General features: G+C 37.1%; 1 protein-coding gene across 2 annotated transcripts in view; it reads right to left on the reverse strand.

The window, feature by feature from the left end:
• Positions 1-322: 322 nt before the first annotated feature.
• Positions 323-21,951, reverse strand: part of Cad86C (Cadherin 86C) — a 201,122-nt gene continuing 179,493 nt past the window's right edge. Inside the window, exons 13-20 of one of the 2 annotated variants that reach the window (XM_083131444.1) lie at positions 21,263-21,438; positions 18,647-18,743; positions 18,327-18,443; positions 17,332-17,566; positions 15,234-15,345; positions 14,462-14,589; positions 9,930-9,985; positions 323-7,432 (exon numbers count right to left, since the gene is read on the reverse strand). In XM_083131444.1, coding sequence (XP_082987570.1) covers positions 4,044-7,432; positions 9,930-9,985; positions 14,462-14,589; positions 15,234-15,345; positions 17,332-17,566; positions 18,327-18,443; positions 18,647-18,743; positions 21,263-21,438 — 4,310 coding nt within the window. In that variant the 3' untranslated portion in view covers positions 323-4,043. Of the gene's footprint in view, positions 7,433-9,905; positions 9,986-14,461; positions 14,590-15,233; positions 15,346-17,331; positions 17,567-18,326; positions 18,444-18,646; positions 18,744-21,262; positions 21,439-21,951 lie in introns of both variants that reach the window. The other variant, XM_083131443.1, reaches the window with a different exon arrangement.

Raw genomic sequence — 21,951 nt, forward strand, 5'->3', positions numbered from 1 at the left:
AATACCTCTGTGTGACATAAAAATCCTCTAAAACCTTAAAGATATAGAAAGACCTAAAAAAGAAGGTTTCATTTAGGTGCAGAAACCTACAATAGGTTCTGACAAGTAAAATAGGTTATTTTAGGAATTATAAAACTTCCTTCATCAGTTGTTGCATTTTTTAATGAAACGCTGACATAATTTGTTATTTCTTATTTACCTGCAAAGGAAAAAAATAGATTAAAAACCTAATATCTGAGGTCTAGTTATAACATTGACTACAATGTAACTTGTAAATTAAAACAATTAGCATCTTAAGAGAAAAAGGAGACTTGTACTAGGGATACATATGTAATGCAATTTTGTCAATCATCATGCTTCTTATCAACATGAAAGTTTTAAAAAAGAAAACAACTTCTCAATACAAATATGTTGTACACAAAATGTATTACAAAAATTCATATAATATACATAAACGTCATGAATCAATTACAATGATACAGCACATCTCAATATGAAGGAGATATGAGTGTCTTTGAAACAATTCCAAGATTAGTATAACAACTCACATGACAGCAATTTTAATTACATATTAGAAATTAAAATATAGACATTCGGCAGAAAGGATAAGATTGAATAAAAGAGGGTGTTCTTAAGGTAGAACACAAATCATTCAAGGCAATTAACACCCATATATATCAATTGTCAATAGTACTCAGGTATCTCCGTTGTGAGTCTATGGTTCACATTTTTCTTATCCTCCCAAGAGATAACATAATATTGAATCCCACCAAATGAAATTAACAACAACTGAACATTTTAGTCCTGCTTTCTTCAAAGTTATAAAAAAATTCTTCTGCATTATTTACACTTAAGACAGATTTTTAGGTATGGAATAATTTGTAACCTACAGATGCTATTCATTGATATCTTGACCCCTCGTGTAAAAACTGTTGACCTATTTATACAAATTTATGAAACGATGACAAAATCATTCATACGCACTACAGTCTCTACATATTACATATTCACAATATATTACAGTTGAGTCTTCAAATAGGAACACTCTTACACTTATTTTGTAACTGTGCTTAATCTAATCTTTCTACACCGTCTTTTTCTTCCATATTCAATCAAAACACACAAAAATGTGTAGGGACGGATTAAGACATTTTATCTTCAACGTTAATGCTATTTTTTCACGTAGAAATATCGATATATCCAGATAGTTTTGCCACATTCAAATTCTTCAAAATGTACAATATCAGACAGCAATAAAGAAATATCTATGGTACAACAATACTACATTCCATTCATTTTGGAAAAATAAAAGGTAAAAACATGTTTCAAAAATAACCTCAATGTTTGAAAAACAACACACACAAATTCATATACACAGTAAACTCTGGATGTAGTGAACATTCGGCTGTAGTCAACATAAGTAACTAGTCTCAACCCAAATATACATGCATTATAAATTTCGTGTGAATCTAAAATTGAAATATCCATGAAAAATTATTTTTGTTAGCATCATAAGTACACGGTACTTCAAACAAACCTTCTCATATTAACTTAAAGACGTGAAGAATAGGTATTGTGTCCGATTTTTCTTTATTTTTTTTGGGGGGGGGGGTGCATGGCGATGATGAAACATGTGTTCAAGGCAAGAGACAACTGTTTGGGCTGTGCTTGTCAGTTACCTTAAAGTTTTGAAAAGTGAACATGAAGAAGTTCAACCTAAAGTGTTCTTTTTGGATAAGGTCATATTGATCGACACTAGTAATAGTTAGTGAATCTTGGGTGTGGTGTGCCAATCACTTGAATCCGTAAGAGTTCATTACAATCGGAGTTGACTATGTGTGTGTGTGTGTTTGTGTGTGTATGTATGTGTGTGTGCACACACATATAAATACATACAAACAGACACACACCCACACACATATGTATTTGATTAAACAATGTATGTAAATGAAAATCAAGTGCACATGTATAATGAATTCTCAATGTCTGTAGTTCTTGAAAACACTGACACACATACTTTGAAATGAAATTTCAAGCACAATTTAATTCTATATTGCTGGCAACGCCTCAGCTCTTACCAAAGGTCTTTCACGGCGATAAGTGTAATAAATAATGGTTACAGTATATAACATTAAAACAATACTCTCTGTATAACAACAACTGTAACAATGGCACATTCAAATAGAAATAGACAACCAACACACTACTCATGTCCACTCTATACCTAAAAAAAAAAATGCTGAAATGTTGCCAGTAATAAAGAAATAATTTGTGCTTAGCATTTCGTAGTAATACATTTCGGCTTTCAAAAAATCAAAATTATCAAATCATATGTACATTGCAGAATAACTAGCATTGTCAGTCATTGCACCTGAACTGATGGACTTACATGTTATACACATGATAATGGACTATGAGAAATCCACTTACATTATCATTAGTGATGGCAATTACAAGATGGTCGAGGATTTTCTTTCCATAAAATCCTTAATACTTCCTGTATTATTTAAAGTTGGCGGCACTGATGTTATGTACTATATATAACTTGCCTATTTATGCTTAATTAATGGCAATCCTCATCTTAGATTAAAAAGCCCTTTTATCCTCATAATTCGCACAAGAATTTATGACATCAATCAAGCAAATGTTTCTGAATGGAAAACGGAAGCACACATTTGTTATAAATAATGCACTAAAGGTACTTTGTACATTAATCAGAAAGTAATATTCTTGCTATGGATGCAAAAGGTTAGTTCATAATTACTTTTACATCGATCTAAGAAACCATTATAAAGTAAGGGATATTTGGTTTATGGAATACTTAAAATGATATCTTCGCAAATGCCTGTTTAGAATGCTATCAATAGACTAAAATTTACAATGCTAATTTCAGCTTCTAACTTTGTCAGCATTTGCTTACGTTTTTGTCTGATGAATTAATGAAATAAATTATAGAATACACTGAAACATCCATGCCAATATGTGTATTTGAACTCAACAATGATTTGCTCTGCTAACCATGCAGGCACTTAATCCTATTCTTAACAAATCATTTACATGTTTGTTTTCATAACATTATAGACATGGAAGAGAGAACAAGGAGAGCCACGGCTCCCCATAGAAAATAAATGTCAATCTAACATATTCCACACATATAATTTCATTTCAGTTACAGTAATATCTGTTAATTAATTGCAAGAACATGCTAACTTCAAACTGAAGGAGGGGGTGGTGGTAATGTTGTAATCAAGTGGTCCCGGGTTCGATACACAGTGGAGGCACATTGCACAGAGGTTCAGACCACCACTTTTAACCGTAGGTCCAGTCCCGACTAGCCTATCTGTGCATAAATTGAACTTAACTATTCAAGCTGAAGGAATGTTTGAGGAGGCAATACTATTATGGGGGAAAATATGCCTCCTTTATCCTCCCTCTGAAAAATACTTTGTTTTTATCTCCCTGAAAGCAATCCTGAGTATGCCCATGAACTTGACCTGTAAGGTGAACCTACAATTCAAATAAAAATATACCCTTCAACATATAAAAAAATCGAACAAAAAAATAAATATAAATGTGGCTTATTAGAGGGTTATGAAGTCTGATGTAATTACCCAGTAGAATAGTTACCAAATAATATTCTCCAGTGGCAACGATTATGGGGGAATGGGGGTCAGTTGCTCCACTTTTTGCCCCTTTTTGCCCCTGGCCTCTTAATGCTAAGCCTTGCCTACTCTTTAGTTCAATGATAATGATCCTTCAATCAATGATAGTATAATGTTGGACAGAAGTTGTAACCTGTACAGAGTCACAATAGATTTTGGTAATTTTCACCTTTACCAAGGAAAGAGGAGGTTCCAAGTACCGACTTGCTCTGCATGTATGGTCAAAAAATGCAAGATTTTCTCTGCTTCCCATGCATTCCTATTATTTTACAAGCCATTCGTTTGAAGAAACCTGGAGCATTTCTACATGCCATTAGTGAAAATTTGTCACCTTTTGAGTGAAATTTAAGTTTCCAACCAGCACAACCTATGGGGACTATGTCAGTATGGTGGCGTTGTGCTATCGGAACGTAACTGTTTCGTCTGCATGTCATCATAGGCTATTGTAAAAATGCTCTTCTTCTCCAAAAGTTGATTCTTCCTCTTCTTCCCTCCAGCTGCTACCTGCGACATTGCAATTCCTGAATCCAAGTCATCATCAAACACCCTAGTACCTACAACACCAGAAACACCAGCTCGTGAGAGGTGATCTACCTCTGTGGTTGTCCGATTATTAATCTCCGTCCTTAAATCGGAGTTTTTTTTATCAGATGATGCCACTGAGTTTGACCGTTTTCTGTGTTCAGCACCTTCATCTTGTCCCGATTTTGGTTTTATTGGAGGCAATATTATTCTAGATCTTCCAGACGAAATGCTACCTCGTCGGAAAGGATCAGGTCTCCCTTCAACGCTTACCGAACCTGATCTCGAATCACTGCCACAGACAATAGTTTTTGCATCACTCCCTATAGAGGTGTCTTTCACATCAGCATGAGTAGAACTATATTTAGAATCAGTATCTTGCACATCAACACTTGTAGAGCTATTTTGCACCTCCTTACTGACGGAATCGCCTTTCGTGTCACCATTCACAGAACTTCTTTTCGCTGTATTTTCAGGTTCATCTTCATTTGGTGCAACTTTCCCCCCACCACTCTCATCCTCTTGGTTCTTGTACCAATCCATATACCTAGGAGATGCATCCGGAGGTACATATAAAGTAGCTACACTTCCTCTTCTACTACCTACAGCTGACATCTGGCTCACACTTCCCCTTCTACTCCCTGCTGCTGACATCTGACTCAAACTTCCTCTTCTGCTACCTGCTGCTGAGGTGTGACTGACACTTCCTTGTTTACCGTCCGATAATTGTCCCAAACTTCCACTTTTGCTCCCAAGCTTCTGATCCGTTGCTGAACTATCTGAACGTCTCATAGTCCCAGCAGCCAGTTCGTCATCAGACTGGCTACCATGATCAGTACGTTTTAGAATTGTTTTGAGACCAGTAGCTTTGTGATCTACCTCACCAACAGCTAAAGAATTACGCCTAGTTCTTCGTTCATGCTTAGTTTCCCCATCCACTTTTGAACTTGTGTGTGAACTTGTTTTCGTATGCTTACTTGTCCGCTTTATCCCTGGAAGTTTCTCATAAGTAGATATAGAATTTCTACGTGAACTTCTACTTACTGGATCTGATTTCGATTTCTTGTCGTCTTTACATTTTCGATGAGAGTCTCTCGTTCCAGGAACAGACCGAGATTCTCCTTTCTTTGTCTTTTTCGTTTTTTTTACAGAAGGAAGGCTTTTAGCAACGTTTTCCACTGACACCGATTTGCGTCGATGAAGTATGCCATTTTCGTCAATCACAGCCTTCTCTATACACACGGAGTTTCTTCTAGAACCACCACTGAGCACTTCACTGTTATTACCACTCTTTATTTCAAACGAGACAGAATTCCTACGAGAACCCTTTCCTGGTTCCAAAGATATGGAGTTTCTTCTGGAACTAGTTTGGGAACCTGTCGATGAGAAGAACAGTCCATCTGCCACCGCGGATACACCGTCATCGTTACCAAGTTGGTCGGTGCTTGGAGATTCGTCTTCATCTTTGGAACCCTGCCTTAAATCTATTTCAGCAGTTTCATTACCTTCCAATTCAGCCAACTTCGCTTTACTCTTTTTCCTACGTAGCAAACTGGACTTGTTATCAACATAACCAAGGTCCTCTGGGCAGGATCCCTCTACATCAGCTTCCTCATAGATGTCCATAGGTCTGCTTATGTCAAGACGCCCATGCCTTGAAAGGCCACGTGGTGTCTCTACAGCCTCTATTGCACTCTCAGTTTCTTCCAAAATGGGAGTCTTTATCTTATGCCTCTTGCCTAGCACCAATGTAGTCTTATCTTGATGTTTGGCTACAAGTGGAGTCGGTGGTGCTGACACTGCAGTTCTCACTTTAGAAGCTGATTTACTTTGCGAGGTTCTGCCATGGTCTCTGTGCAATGATCTCGTACGTGGTCCCGACTTCTCCTTTCGTCGTCTCCTGCGGCCTCTATCACTCCCATCGCTATAATCATCATCACTAAATGAGTCATTCTCACTCCTAGTTCTGCGACGGGACTTCATAGCAGATGCGGCTTCTGTCTGTGTGCCAGTGTTGCAGTCTGTTTGCGTACCCATTGACAATGCAAGCAGCGGCTTCTCGCTCTCCTTGTCTTCTTCTTCCTGCTCCTGACCCTTAATATAGTTGATGGCTGCATTTATAAACTCGCCTCCTGCTGCAACGCCTCCTGCGATGACGTGTTCCTTGTGCGCATGGGCGAGTTCCTGCTGAGCCTCTGCAAGCTGCGCCTGCTGATGCAGCTGGAGCTGTTGAAGAGTTGGATCAGCAAGTTCACCACCACGGTAATTCTGCTCTTGGTCTTCCATGAAGCGACGCATGATAATCTCTTTACCATCATCTCCGACAATGACTTCAGGAGCACTGCTGCTTCCAGGTGCAACTGCCGTTGGGCGCTGGAGTTTTAAAATTGGAGGCGGCTGCACGGTAGTTTCCTGAAGATCCTGCTCGTCACCTGCTTCTTCTTCTGGTCTACCACGAGTTACAAGTCTCAAAATTTCAGCATTTCCTTCTCGAATATAATGCTGCTCTCTTCCGCTTTCCTCATCAAGGGTGAGCACTTCCACATCATCTGCTTGATCCCCACGATGTCGTGCCTGTCGTTGACGGTGTAAGGCACGATCGACTGCATCGACGGCATAGAACATCTTCTCGGTACTTGGTCGATTTCCGTCCTTCACCAAAACACGGTACTCCCTTCGTCCTCCCACGTCAGACCCTCTTTCCATTTCGTGTCGACGCATAGAGTCCGTGTCAAGATCTTCAGGCTCTTCTAGGAGGAACCGAGTGGGACCTCTAATATTCTTGTCTCTAATAACAAACACTTTCCTAGGTTGCTCGTCTGATCCTCTCCCGATGTAACCTGGGAGGGATCTTGTGTCCCTTGCAGCACCTTCTCTTGGTCCTAATATACGAGCCGAAGGATAATCTCCATCGATGTCTTCCAAGAACACATCACGATGCGATTGGCTAAGCGAATGTGCACCGCTTCGTTGCTGGAGGTCTTTGGTGTATATAACACTGGGGCCTTCTCTTTGGTGTGGATTTCCCAGAGATCTTCTTTCTTCTGCAGCCGCAATTGAGGGACCACGGTCGCTCAGATTTCCTGCAACCTCTGCCCCAGGGCGATCCCTGTCATCTATACGACTTCCAGCTCTGTGCAAGGTCACTGCCGATCCCCTTCGACTGGGGTGGATATTTCTTCGATTGAATTGCCAATACCTGCGTCCCTCTTCGGCACTCCAAGCTTCTTTTCTAGTTGAACGATTATCTAAAAAAAAAAAAAAAATGAGGAAGGTATTAATTATCTGCATTTCTGGAAAAATTGGATTAAACTGCAATCAAATACCATATTGTCGTATGAGAATCAGAGGAATGTAACTCCAAAAATAAGGTTTTCGGTTTTATTTAGCTTATCTTCTCTCAAGAGCTACTAGCTCTATTTGGTATCAAATTCGACAAATCTCCACTTCTACAGTAATCCTTAGCAGTAATGTGGAGTTATGTATCTCCAATTAACTAACTCTTTTTAGGAGTCAGACATGTTATTAAGAATGTATTATTTCCTCTCTCCTGTAAATTTGATAAATTAGAATTATGTCCCTCTGATTCTCACACAACAACATTATATCTGACAGAAATGAGGTTCAAAATGGGCAGAAAAATGAAAAATCATATACATATTACGGAATTTAGTCGTTATTTCTGCTTTTGGCTATAACACACTGGGTCTATTTTTTTCATTTTCAAAGCTTTTATACATACTTAGAATATCTATTAACTAATTATAGTTTTAAAACTATTAAAACATCTTAAGTTTCCAAGGCAATAGTTTCTTGAAAACAGGTAACTTTGGCATTATTAATTGCTATTAATCATTGCTGCTAAAGGTTTAGTTTCAATAACTTCATATTTCAGGATATACTTTATTGCGTGCCGGCCTCCGGGGCAGAGTGGTTGGCATAATGTGCTATGAAGCCAGAGGTCATAGCAGTTAAGAATGGATGTATCAATATTTTTGCCCCATCACCCACTCATCAGTTGACTACCCAATTTCGCAATTAAGACCAGAGGTAAAAAAGAAGGGACATAAAATAACAGAAATAGAAAGGAAGAGTGTAGTAACAATGTTACGTAAATATCAGAAATTAGAAAATTGTAGAAAAAGGAAAAGAAATCACTGGAGTATGAATGCAACAGAAGTTACAGCTTACTTGGAGAAATACTTGAAAATACCTGTACATGTTCGATTACCTCTGTAAAGTTGATAGAGAGAGACTTTCAATTTAGTTTTAAGGAACACAGATTTTCAAGTAGTGATTAATAAAAAATGAATTATCATATTACAGAAAGTGAATAGAATTAATATTACCGGAGACATCTAATTTTCCAGAGATATTCATTTGCTACATTGCTTTCTTGTTCCCATTATAAGTGTATCACTTACTAGTTACTGCTCACGTAAGTGACAAAATTTGGTATATCAATTTTTTACAATACAAGTAAATCATGCATACTTATTACACATGCTTCTGCAGCACTGAGAAAATCTCTTTTGAGCATCAACTGTACCATGAGAATTTTTCAAACATTCCTTCTGGCAGGTTTAAAGTCCACCCTACTGAAACAAGTTTATGGATTTCTTTGAAATGGAGACCTGGTCAGTATTCCACGGTATGTATACACAGCAAAAAAATAAACATTTATAGAATTTTATATACAAACCGAATTGTTCTGATGATCGCCAAAATTTTGGGAGCTCCTAACAGGAATTAAATCCGGGGCCACTCACATGAAAGGCATTTGGCTAGGCTATGCGGAAGCTCAATATATAGAATTTCGACAATCAAAAATAGGTTTTTCGCATGTCTTCTTGAAACATGTTGACTGCTCAAATGTGATATAGACCAATCTTTCAGGTATTTAGCAGGTACTTAAAAAATTGACTAAAACAACTGTATATTTATGGTAGAAGAACCTGGTAGACTTTCCAGAGTTTTAGAAAATAAAAATATGTGTAGTATCAGGTATATCTCCATTGTAACAGCTGCACAAGGTTTATTTCCCACAGTTTGATTTTCATAGATTTAACGTTTGCCATAAGCTTAAAGCTTTCGATTGAAACTTTTTCAACTGATAGATACATACCGTGAACATGGTCTTGAGTTCCATTTGAGTGACTTCAGTTGATTTATTTCATAATTATGGAAGAGAGGCTTTCCCGATATAGCGTGCTTGAAATTGTGTACATATACAAGAATTGAACTTAAAGTGTTGTAACAGTTAAGTATGTTAAGAGTACTTATCAAGATTTGTATGCGAGTATAATATATTGATGAGTTTCAATATGATAAACTTTGCGAACATTTTTTTATTTAATAAATTGTTTTTATGCAATTAATTGTAGCTACAACACAGATAACCTTCATAACTTTCTCTCCTACCACACATAAAGATGGAGGTCAGTCTATAGCAAATTACTTGAAAAAAAAAAAATGCCAAGATTTCCAGCGTAAACAACAATGCCATGCGAGGATGTCCATAAGAAAACCAAACTTTTGGCAATACACATGGAGCTGTTTTTGCATGGAAGAAACATAAATTATTTTTAGAAATATATAAATTTAATGAATAATATAATATAAATATAATAATATAAATAAATTTATTAAATTAAATTTTCATATACAAGGAATATAAAGGAATGTGGAATGTTAAACATTGAATATCTCTTAAATACTCACTGCTTCTCTGATCGTCTGCATTACCTTCTTCTCTGACGACAAGATGAACGTTTTCCTCAGAGTTCACTCTGTTGTTTTTCCTTCCAGAAAAAGATAAATGGAATTAGATATCTTGATAGATATACTATAGAATATAAAACTAACCAAGCAAAAACTTTTTAAATTTTGAGAATATTACTATTTCTAATTTGGTTATTTTATGTTCCTTTCTACCATGCTATATCGATCATCTTACCTGAAAATACCTCCAAAGTACTGAACGAGTTGACAGCTTCAGATACCTAGGATGTATCATGAGCAGTGACATGAGCTACAGCCAGGAAGTCATGTGAAAAGCAATGACAAATGAATCCTTTAATTGAAGAAGTGTGTTTTGTAGATTTTTTGGACAAAAAAACTAAGGGCGGCCACACACTCGAATCACCTCAGTTTGTGAATGTTTGGGGAATTTGGTATTGCAAGGAGCAGCTTTCGACAAAATGATCTGCGCATGTGTGAATCCATTCAATTCAACCACAGAGATCTAATTACAGACTGAAAACTTCAGGCCAAAATTTCTGCACTGGGGGGATATTTTTATTTAATTGCAAATTAAACGTCATTATATTCTGACACAGGAGATCACCGAAACAGAAAATATGGATGACCAGATTAATGTTGCCGTTAGAAAACAAGCTAAATAGCTCATGTAATGTTATTTAATTAAAGGCCAAACCAAGATGCCACCACCTTCTTTATGGAGATATTAAGTCATATTTGAGATGCATTTTAAAATATTGAAAACTGACTCTATACACAATGTATCATTAATTCTACATGTACATGTACATTGATGCATTGATTCTGCTGTAAACTGTTATCATGTATCGTTAACTCTCTTCCCAAATTATAAAAGACAGACCTAGACCTATTTCGTACATGGATAAAATCTGCCATCAGAATTTAGCTAACAAAATTACTCGTCGTGTCACATTGTGACGTGTTACGTTGCTTTATGTTGCTTTGTGACTCATCACATCATGTCTCATCCTGTTGGATTTGGTGTGCAGCTAACCTAAAAGACTAATGAAGTGTTCTGTGCAGAGTGTATGTATGGCACAGAAACCTGGATGGTATAAAACAGTGAGAACACGCAACTAGTAGTTTTACAAATGTGGCTATGGCAAAAATGGTTGGTTGCTTGATTTGGTGTTTTAAGTCCACTTTATGCACAATAAGGCTAATTGCGACTAGACCTACAGTGGGATCCGAACCACTATGTGCCTCTACTGGGTATCGAACCAGGGACCCTTTTATTACAAGGCAATGACGCTACCACTTTGCCATCGGGGAGGCATGGCAAAGAATGGAGCGTGTGAAATGAAGAAAGTAAGAAATAAAACAGTGTTGGAAAGAGTTTGTGCAAGAAGAGAAATGCTGGAAGTGATCAAGGAAATAAAATAAATTGGCGGGAACATGGGGTAAGAACGAAGTGTCTGCTTATGGACACAGCAGAAGGAATGATTAATGGATAGACCATAATATTTTGATCCAAAAATGGAACATCTCAAAGAGTTTAGTTTAACACCTCCCCCCCCTGAAAAATCGTTATGGCCAATTGTGGCATCATAGTTATTATTAACATATTATCATTTATTAAAGTATGGACCATATAAATGATACATCATAAACAATTAATGAAATATGAGCTCTCATCGTTAAGAGGTATTATAATCTCGGTATGAGTTACATAGTGTTTCTGCTCACTTCTGATCACCCTTTGACGTTAGTGCTATGCTGAAGTTGAGGAGTGCCAGAAGTATTTATCAGAAGATCCAACCTTCATGAGAACAACTTTATTCTTCACCAAACATTCAGAAAACTCTCCACATATCTGACACACACGTGAGATTTGTCTTTTGAGTTTGTGTCAAAATGCAGGAATTTAACTTGTTGCAGGTCCGTATTGAAACTACATGTATGCTTCTTGGCCATGCTTATTCACTGCTCTACAAATAACTGAACACATACAAAATAATACAAACCGTGATGCGAGCTAACTTAACAGTAAACTGATGTCTGTTTGAAGGTTTTCGATAACAATGGTACAATTTGATTGTTATGAAGTGCTTGAAACACAGTCCAGCTGTTTTGCCACAGTGCTGACATGATGCTAGTTTAAAAATTCCATTTCATTAGCATAAAATGTTTCTCAAATTTAAACTTGGTTTTCAAGCTAACTCAGACTTTTATAAAACGGGACAAATAGTGTTTCTTAAGAATACCAACGGGACGACCAGGACAAACCTTTGAAACAGGACTGACCCAGTCAAAATGGGATGTATGGTCGCCTTATTAATGGGGAAAGAATCAGGGGAAAAAGAAGATATCAGATATTAGGTAGTAGTGGATCTATGCTGACATCAAGCGTAAAGCACAAGATTCGAAAGCCTGGAGGTTGCATTGAAAAATCTGTCCATTAAGGCAGAGGATGATGAATGAATGAAAGGAAAACCTACTGAAGATACTTAACAGCAAAAGCTTTGACATTTCTTTTCATAAGGAACACACAGCCTCATATACAGAGGGGGGCTTTTGATAATAATTTGAAAAGATCCAAAACTTGTAGATTGTGCACCACAAAATAATATTTTCTATTTTCAAGTCCTGTTGTTTGCCTAGAAGTACATTTACAAATGCACAAAATGTTCATTATTCGTTCCTTGCCGGTTACATATTTGAAATGATATGAACAGGAAAAAGTTGTTTTTTGAATACAGTACCAAAAACTATCCTACAAAAATTTGCTTGATATTACAAGGCTAACCAAATGAGGTGTGAGTGGAACCCCTTTACGATTTGGTATTTTCATAATCCCCATACACAACATATGTTCGAAATACTGATCTCATACATTTTCGCGAAATGACATTGCTGTTTAGAGAAATTTTTCAAGTTTTCAAAACAATTAGCCTGTTGAAAAGTTGCAAACTCACCTTATGTATATTGGAAGTTCAGTGGCAAAGCATGCCATTTTTACGTAGTCATCGTAATACCTGCCAAAGGTCAAGGTCAGTCTCTCAACCATGGGGAAGGTGGCAATATTTTCCCATGGTAAACACCGAGGTAATGTGCTTCACATTCTATTATCAGAGTGATGATAATATCTCACCTTGCTGTAAGCGCATGTGCACACTATGTCAAGAAAACAAAATATTCTGAGTTTGTTTATCATACATTTCCATCCAATGAGAAGTTACAAAAAATTGGGAGAGCAAATCCTATCGAAAATAGAAAATTTCAGGTTGCTATAATTTTTTACAACAATATTACGAACGTGATTTAAAATCCAAATTATTAGGAATAACACCGAAGATACTGAAGAAAGGCGCTATTCCTACATTGATAATTATGATAACAGTGTTCGTACATGACATGTGAAGTAGAGATGGCCAAATCCCTTTTGTACGGAGTATATGATTGTAAAATGAGGAAGACGAAAAAAACTTTGTTAATAAATTCCACCTGAAAAATGAAAAAAATTGTTAAACCTCTCTCTTCGAAATTCGGATTGCCTCCGAAATCCGGGAAGTAAAATTTCCAAATCGAGATTTTCAAATTTTTCGAAATCCTGATATGTTTGGCCATCCCTAGTGTGAAGATAAGATGTGCTAGGAAAAGGTTCTGCCTGAGTAAGTATCTCTGTCACCTCAAGAACAAAAATCTTGATCTGTCTTGTCATTTGTAAGCACAGTGAACACAAAACAGCAGGAAATACTTTGTGTTTTGTAAAGGAAGAACATTTTTCCGAAATCAATATTTGAACCTCAGGATTTAAAAAATGAAAAGGAGAAATACTATGAAAGAAATACAATGGATCCGGAACTGCTCTTTTTCCAATCCTTTCAGCACTAACCGTGGGAAATTTATGCTTTTGCTTTCTTATATTTTTTCAATGCACCATTACTTTCATGTATTCTGTGTAAGTTCTGTTGCGATGCTCTTCAATATATGTTTTTCTCTAAAAACAAGTGTGTTGCATGCTTTACAGTGCTGAAATAGCACACACACTGAGAAGTTTCATCTTGATGACGTCACAGAAACCCTGCCATGGTTGTAAACATGGGGCCTGACAAAAAAATGGTCTCTTATGACCAGACCTTCAAGAGTGGCAGAAACTAGCCATCGAAGAGCTTTGAATTTGCACAATTATTGTGATGACCTGGGTCACCTGACACCATTACACTCAACAGGAAACAGCAGGATGGTTGGGCACCGAAGGTAGGACTGGGCTCTTCTTTCGATGTGCTAAACTTTGCGCATCTCTTGCATATTTCTAGCAGTTTCATGGTATCACTTGACTAATTTCGCATAAATATGGGAATATTTTGACTTATTTTTTACTTCTTCTCTAAAATATTTAAAAAGCAATATTTTTATTATTTTGGTTTGTCATGGCTGCATCTCCCGATGACCAGATGCCTCACAATTGAAAGAGTTCCTAATATGCTAAACATCAAGTATGTCACCAGATGATCTTAACAATACAAAGGCAATACAGAAAAGTTTATACTTACGTTCCAATATACAGAGGACATCCCTGGCAAATGCAACAGAGAAGAAGAACCAGAATGATGAGAGCAATAATGATGGCGAGGATCACTAGCACCCAGAACAGTGCTCTGTTTTCGTCCTTGTACTCCTGCTGAAAGTACAGGAACATAAATCCAGTCGTATACACACACATATTTATACACACACATTAATATTACAGATTCTTGCCTGGAAAAAGGTGGCACATTGCATATATTGATTGATTTGGTGTTTTTAGCCCACTAAGTCTAATCGGGACTCGACCTACAGTTTAAAGTGGGATCCGAACCACTATGTGCCTCCACCATACATTGCATATATAATGTCAGATATGTACAATATATCTTACATTATGCATTCAATGTTCCACATTTTTTCCAGGCAAGAATCTGCAATATTAACTACATTCGGTGATTATCAAGTCATTATACATTTTAGAAATAATGAGACAATACATTTTGTCGCAGATGATGAGAGAAATACTATCAACAGCAGAAGAAACTGCTATTGCTCGTTACATTCTGGGTAGAATAATGTACATGACGTACATAACCCTACATGCAATCACGCCACAATGCACTGTCTCTTTGCAGATTAAACTTACTAACCCCAAGGGTTTCTAGTACTAACAAATTGAAACAGGAGTGTTTTGAGTTGAACACCCTGTACTGTTTTTCTATTATTTTGTGTTGTGTCACTACCTCTTTAGGTTAATGTGATGATATAAATTGTGTTGTGATATTGGACATTACTTACAACAATATTTTGTCTTTCTACTGCTGTCTGATTGTCCTGAAGTCGTTCTCGAATCTTGGTCACATCCACGACTGTGTTCTCTTGGAACTGTACTGTTGCAACAATCACGCTCCTGCAACGAAAAGAGAAATTTAGCAATATCAAAAAATACTGAACATCATGAAGTTGTAACAAAATATTTAAAAAAGTGCTTTTATGCTTTATATTAATGTCACTGTTAAAATAGTCAGAAAATTTCCTGAATCAATATGGCAAAAGTTATATTTTGAAAGTAACCAGTTTAGAGGTGTAGTTTCTTAGATTAAAAATAATCAGTTCGATCTACAATTAAGGTTGCTCATTTTTAAATGTAACTAATTTGCTATTATATTTATTAGCTCAAAATGAGCACCCTGCATTCCTAATGATTCTAGATATAATTTTTGTTCCATCTAGTATTATACGTAGATTATGTAGTTATTTCTTTTATTTTACTATTTGTTCCAGAGTTCGATATCCAATTGATGCCCAAATGTTGTAATTTTAGAACTCTTATCATTGTAATTTGAGTCAAGGGTGCTCATCCACCCCAAGGCCTAGGATGCACTCCCCCAAAAATGTAGAACATTCACCCCCCCCCCCCTTGAACTGAATCTTTTATCGGCAGACAAAATTTGCGGAACAATATAATACAGACATATTTAAGCAATATATATTTACTTTAGGTACTTGAAGCTCACTTTCATGTTTGCTAACATAAAATGTACAAAACTGCTCAGGCTCATTGCCATTTTTAGTGTACTGAATCAACATTATTCTTAACAGTTTGCCTTCTTGACTTACCTTGTATTAATGTGAATAGCATGCCCCCCCCCCCAACCAAACCGCTTCTAAAGGCATAGGAGGTGATATTTCATTTCAACTCCATAACCGTGATCACCCACAGGTAGGTAGAAAAAGTGTACATAATAGTTATACTAAAAATCAATAACAAGTCAATCAAACTAAATGATCCCCCCCATTTTTGTGTATTTTGGTATAAATGTTTGTCCCCCTCAAAAATTCCCATGACACAGTCACATCATGAAACCCCCCTGTGGGCACCCTGATTTGAGTCTGCATACAGTGGACGCATTTTGCATGGCTAATACAGGGTAATTATAAAGTCCATGAAACTTTTAAAAAATCAACATAAGTAATTATGTATTCAGTTACATGTAATACATTATACACCAAGTGAAAGGCAAACTATGTAGATTTTTACAGTTTTCAATATGTCTACCCAAATTTCACACATCACACATCTAGTCTAGACAATTTCTGCCCAGACCGACCCAGAACAAAGGAGTGACTGTGCCAATGGAAACCATTGATTAGGTGTCGTCTATTGTCGAGGTCACATATGAGTGATGCTTGACATAACCCCCTTAGAAGTAATCACATGGGGTAATGTCTGGTAACCTTGGTGCTACTGAACCAGGCAAAATGCTTCCTCCACCTGATTATCAGTGCCTCTGTCCGACTGTTTTCACAACTACGTCTCCAACATCAAAACAAAAATCTCTGAGAGTTTATCTCTTACTTTGTGTATGATATATTACATGTTTATGCAATTTGATTTTTTTTAAAATTTTTGTTATTTAGCGTCACTTTTCTGACAATTTTGAAACATTGTGATGACAAAGGTGAGTGATATGATGGACACTCGCAAACAATACCCATGCTCAGTTTGGGATTCGATTCGAGACCCCTGGCATCGTAGTATGCTGGGTTAACCACTCTGCCATGGAGGTCGGAGAATGTTTACATGCACGTAAAAACTGTAGCTAATGTAGCATTCCAACTAGCTTGAATCAAGGAATACTAAAGTTCTTAAAATTACCATTAGCATTTAGCATAGCATACTACGATGCCAGGGGTCACGTGACCTTTCATCAATTTCATCATATCATCACTCAAACTCATCTTCATGATTAGCCAAAAATGGCAGACAGGCCAAGTTAAATAAACTAAATTGATGAAAGCCACTTCTCCAGATTTTGATTAGATTTGAACACTAACTTATAAAAACACATTCGTACCTCACTAAAATTATTTGAAATTATAAGAAAGTACTAACTTGTTTGCAAGACTATCACTGGTTGTGAGGTCCGTCCCAGTCTCTGTCCCAGTGTACGGTCGGACCTCCTTCACCTTCACCTGGCCTCCAGCTATTGTACTCAGCATTTCTTCCACCGCTTTGATATTTTGCTTCGCCTCTTTCACAGACTTCGGCAAGATGAACACCATTTGTCGTGCTTTGGGCTCTTCCAAGTAGATCTGCACTGGAACTACCGCGGACATTAGGGGGATCCCTGAAAGGAGAACTATGATTAAACCACCAACCTCGTATTTATGGCACCAAATAGAAACACCAAAATGCATCTTTAAAATAAACTTATTTCGAACTCAACCGAAATTCACAATTCAGTAAGTTTCCATGTTTTACCATATTCACAGTTATGTCACTGAATCATTGATCATGCTGTCTTATGCTTCCAAGGGTCATTTACATTGACGGTGCTCATATTTAACACTGCTGTACTGACAAAGTGAAAATAAAATTTTACATGTCCCACCTGGTGGTGAAAATTTGAACTAATTTTCTTTGTCACCTTTTGCTTACCCATTGCCTCCATAGCCTCTATACCAAGTTTCACTGCAACCAATGCTGAGAAAGAGCTTCAGGGGACTCAGAGTACAACCAGCTGTTACTTGCAGATCTTATGCATATAATCAGAAATTATGCATTTCTGGACCCATGTTGATATAAACTTTTTTTTTGTTCTATACAAATGGGGGGTCTATTCCTAAAGTTTACCCCATATTTTCGTTATACCCTGTATATATGCGAGGTCTTAAAAGCCATAGCAGTAGAAGTAGTGAAGCAGTTTGTCCTGGGTTTGAATCCTAACCTAGATTTTCTTTGTGGGTGTCTCTTCCACAAACTTCATCATTTCATCACTCACATCCATCATTGCGATTAGCCACAAGTTGCATAAAAGCAACGTAAAATAACCTAATTCAGTCAATCAAGCAGACCATACACAGAATAATTTAATTGCCACCACTTACCCAAGTCATAAGCTCTAATTTTCATGCTGATTATGGCATCGTCTGCATCATCCGATCTGGCCTCTCGTTTGCTTATGGGTCGTCTCCTAGACAATGGAGACCTTAGCGTGATCTCACCTGCAATGCATTACAGTGTCACTGATTTCATCTCAAATGTTGATTTTCCAAAATGTAACATGAAGGTTCTATGATATGGGCATGCTGCACTTAATGTACACATTATTTTCTGACAAAAAAAAGAGATTTGATTTTGTAAACATGGTTCATGAAAGAAGTCTGTTGCATCTAGATATCTGATCTTTCGATTTTATTTCGCTTACCTGTGTTCTCATCGATTTGAAACTTTCTCTCGTAGTTGCCGCTCATGATTTCATAGCGAATCTCATTGTTTGGATACTCGGCGTCATCATCAACAGCCTGCAAATAGAAAATAGTTCAAGTTCCTGAAAAATGCTAAAGGCGGCTCCAGTTTAACCTAATGTCCACTCAGACTGATACATAATCCTTTCCTGAATTGATGAATAGGAATAATATTATATTAAATTGTTAAAAATCATTCAAATACATACACATATTTTCATGTACATGCGCATTGTGTTACTTTTATTGTGTAATTTTCAACAATACTGATACCGGTACAATCTTCTTTCCTATCCACAAGAGTTAAGCCAGTCTCACATGGCAGTTAGGTACGTCCTCGCTTTGTGATCGACTTCTAGCTTCATTACTTAACGATCGTGTGAGAGCTTTCTCCTATTCAGTTCTCGACATAATTAGAAACCGTCTCTAAATCCATTGTTAATACCATAGAACTACGAATCAGAATTGAGGAGTATACTGGCCAGCTGAAGTAGGTTGATTGATTGATTGATTGATTTAGTTTATTTTACTTCGCGTTTTGTGCCTCTTGGCTAATTTGCGAAGATGGGGATGAGTGATGAAATTGATGAATGGACATTCACAAACAACCAAGCCCGACCGGGATTCGAACCCGGGACCCTTGGCGTCGCAGCGCGATGTGCTAACCACTCGGCCACAGGGTCGGGCAGCTGAAGTAGGAAGTAGAAGAAGAAAGACAATAGACTGTTTATTCAAGGCAGCTTAAAGAAGAAAAAGATTCGACCAATATAGCTATATAAATGATTGGGACGAATATTTTATTTGTTGAGTTAAGAGTCTACTAATTATTATAGTTTTAAATAAATACTTCGTATGTCTAAATTTCCTACTGTAATACAGTTATTTTACTTTCACAACCAACGTGAATACTATTTTGAAGTAAACACTGAACAGCCACATACATATGTATGTACACTCTGGTTTGTTGGCTGTAACAAATAGACTATGCTGTGTGTAGCACCGCAGTAAATAAATCTGCTAGTGTTGTAATGATATATAAATTATGAATTGTAATTAGTTCTTCATGGACTTCAAAGTAAATTTCACAATATGTATTTTAGGAGCAAAAAAGTGTCAATGAAATATAAATGTAATATGGTACCTTAATGTAAACACCAGAATTGTGGCACTTTGCATATTGTGAAGTTTATGTAATTTATCTGACTAGTTTGTATTGGGGAATATATTTCAAAACCGAACGAGAAGGGTTTCATTAGATTCTGGGTACTGCAACTTTGTGCTAGTTGTGTCCATAAAGTGGTATATCAACTTGAAATAACATATGTTATATACTCACATTCACATGTCCTGCATTTTTCAACAGTGCCAATGTTATTCTCTTATCCTTTAAAAAGAAAACATTATTTTCCCAAATCTTCAGCAGTTATTAGCATCTAAACATCTAGACTTCTTACTACGATTAGGATATTACCAGTCTCACTAGTCGGTGGGACAAATTTTGCAATACAAAATAAATTTAATATCCTCCTCTGTGGTCGTGCGATCTAAGGTGCTGTGCTTTGGACTCTTGACTGTGGGACGGCATGGGTTCGAGTCCGCCTGGGTTCAGTCTCTGGGTTTTCGGCCTGTGTATAGGACCAGTGGCAAACAACCATCGTGAGGAAAATTGGGGAGCTATGAGTGAGTACTGTAACCCAGTCATATAAATCTTCTATAATGGCTGGGGGTTTGACGTGTTGACCTCACATCATCCTATTACCAGTTGAACTCCACACCTGTAAGGAGGACTGTGGGAGGGAGACTGGCAGTTGGGAGATAGGCCAAGGCCCTTATGGACTGTAGAGCCACAGGTTATTATAGTTAACTTGAAAAGCAAATCTAAATTTGGCAGACATTTTATGCTTAAGAAAAAGTTGATGGAATTTTTAAACTAGCATCATGGAAACACTGTGGCAGAACAGCTGGACTGTTTTTCAAGCACTTCAGAACAATCAAAATGTTCAATTATTTCTGGAACAGTGACTAAGCATGGCCAAGATGCATATATGTAGTTTCAATACAGGCCTGCAACAAGAATTTAAATTCCTGGATCTTTACACAAACTTGAAAGGCAAATCTTGTGTTGTGTCAGATTCCTGGGGAGTTTCATGAATGGTTGGTGAAGAATAAAGTTTTTCTCCTTGTGATAAATACTTCTGGCATTCCTCAACTTCAGCACAGGGCTAACATCAAAGGTTGATCAGGAGGGACCAGAAACACAAGTGTAAATCATACTGAGATCATAACAATTAATACGTTTTGACAATGGGAGATTGTATTTCATTTGTTGTTTTTGATGTATCATTTATGCATAATAATGTATCATTCATAATACATTATTGATAATAATTTTATAATGAAGTCTAACCAACTTTTGAAGGGGGTAAACTGATCTCCTTGGGACGTTCCATTCTTCGGTCAATATATTATGTTCACCCTAAACATAAAGCCTTGCTCATGTCTAGAACCATACAATGCTTGCATTAAGACTGTTCTGATAACCACATGAATTAGTTAGGGTAGTAAAAACAGAATACCTCCACGATAAGCCTGGAGCTGAGACGGCGCAAGTCGGGAGTGAGCAGAGCTTCGTAGAGAGGCTTCTTGAATCTTGGAGGATTGTCGTTTACGTCCTTCAGTTTGATGATGAGAGGCACGTAGGCTGAGTTCCCGATGCCTTCCTCGTCCCTGGCTTCCACATTAAATCTATGTTCTGAAAAATACAGACGGAGTTAATTATTGCTTGAACACCTAGATCAAAGGCTATGTTAACAGTTTCCTTCTCTTCAACTCAGAAGACATTCCCTTGATAACTATCACAGATCTTTGGAGGATTATCATTCATTTATCAATTGAGAGCTCAATTACCACTTTTACCAATGACTATTTACTATTAGTTATAGATGTCTTAAGAGATCTTCAATTAATTGTAGATGCAATGGTGAACACAATCCTCCTTTTAAATGTTAAAGCAAGGCGGTCTCAAAGGACTCAAATGTGAGTCTACACTTTCTAGGCAGTGAATAATCAAATGATTCCCTTCAATTCATCAACAAAATCCAAGCTTTCGTAAGCTAGCTTCACTCTCATGTTCAGTGAATGAAGTGAAGAGGTTCTCTCCAGTTAATGACCATGTGAGTTCTGGAAAAGGTTCCATGATTTCCAGGGATAATATCACTCCCATCTTCCATGACTGATGTGAATATCTTTCCTGGAGTCAAGGAAC

The sequence above is a fragment of the Lepisma saccharinum genome, chromosome 11, assembly GCF_977018435.1.
Source record: "Lepisma saccharinum chromosome 11, izLepSacc3.1, whole genome shotgun sequence".
Classification (NCBI taxonomy): Eukaryota; Metazoa; Arthropoda; class Insecta; order Zygentoma; family Lepismatidae; genus Lepisma; species Lepisma saccharinum.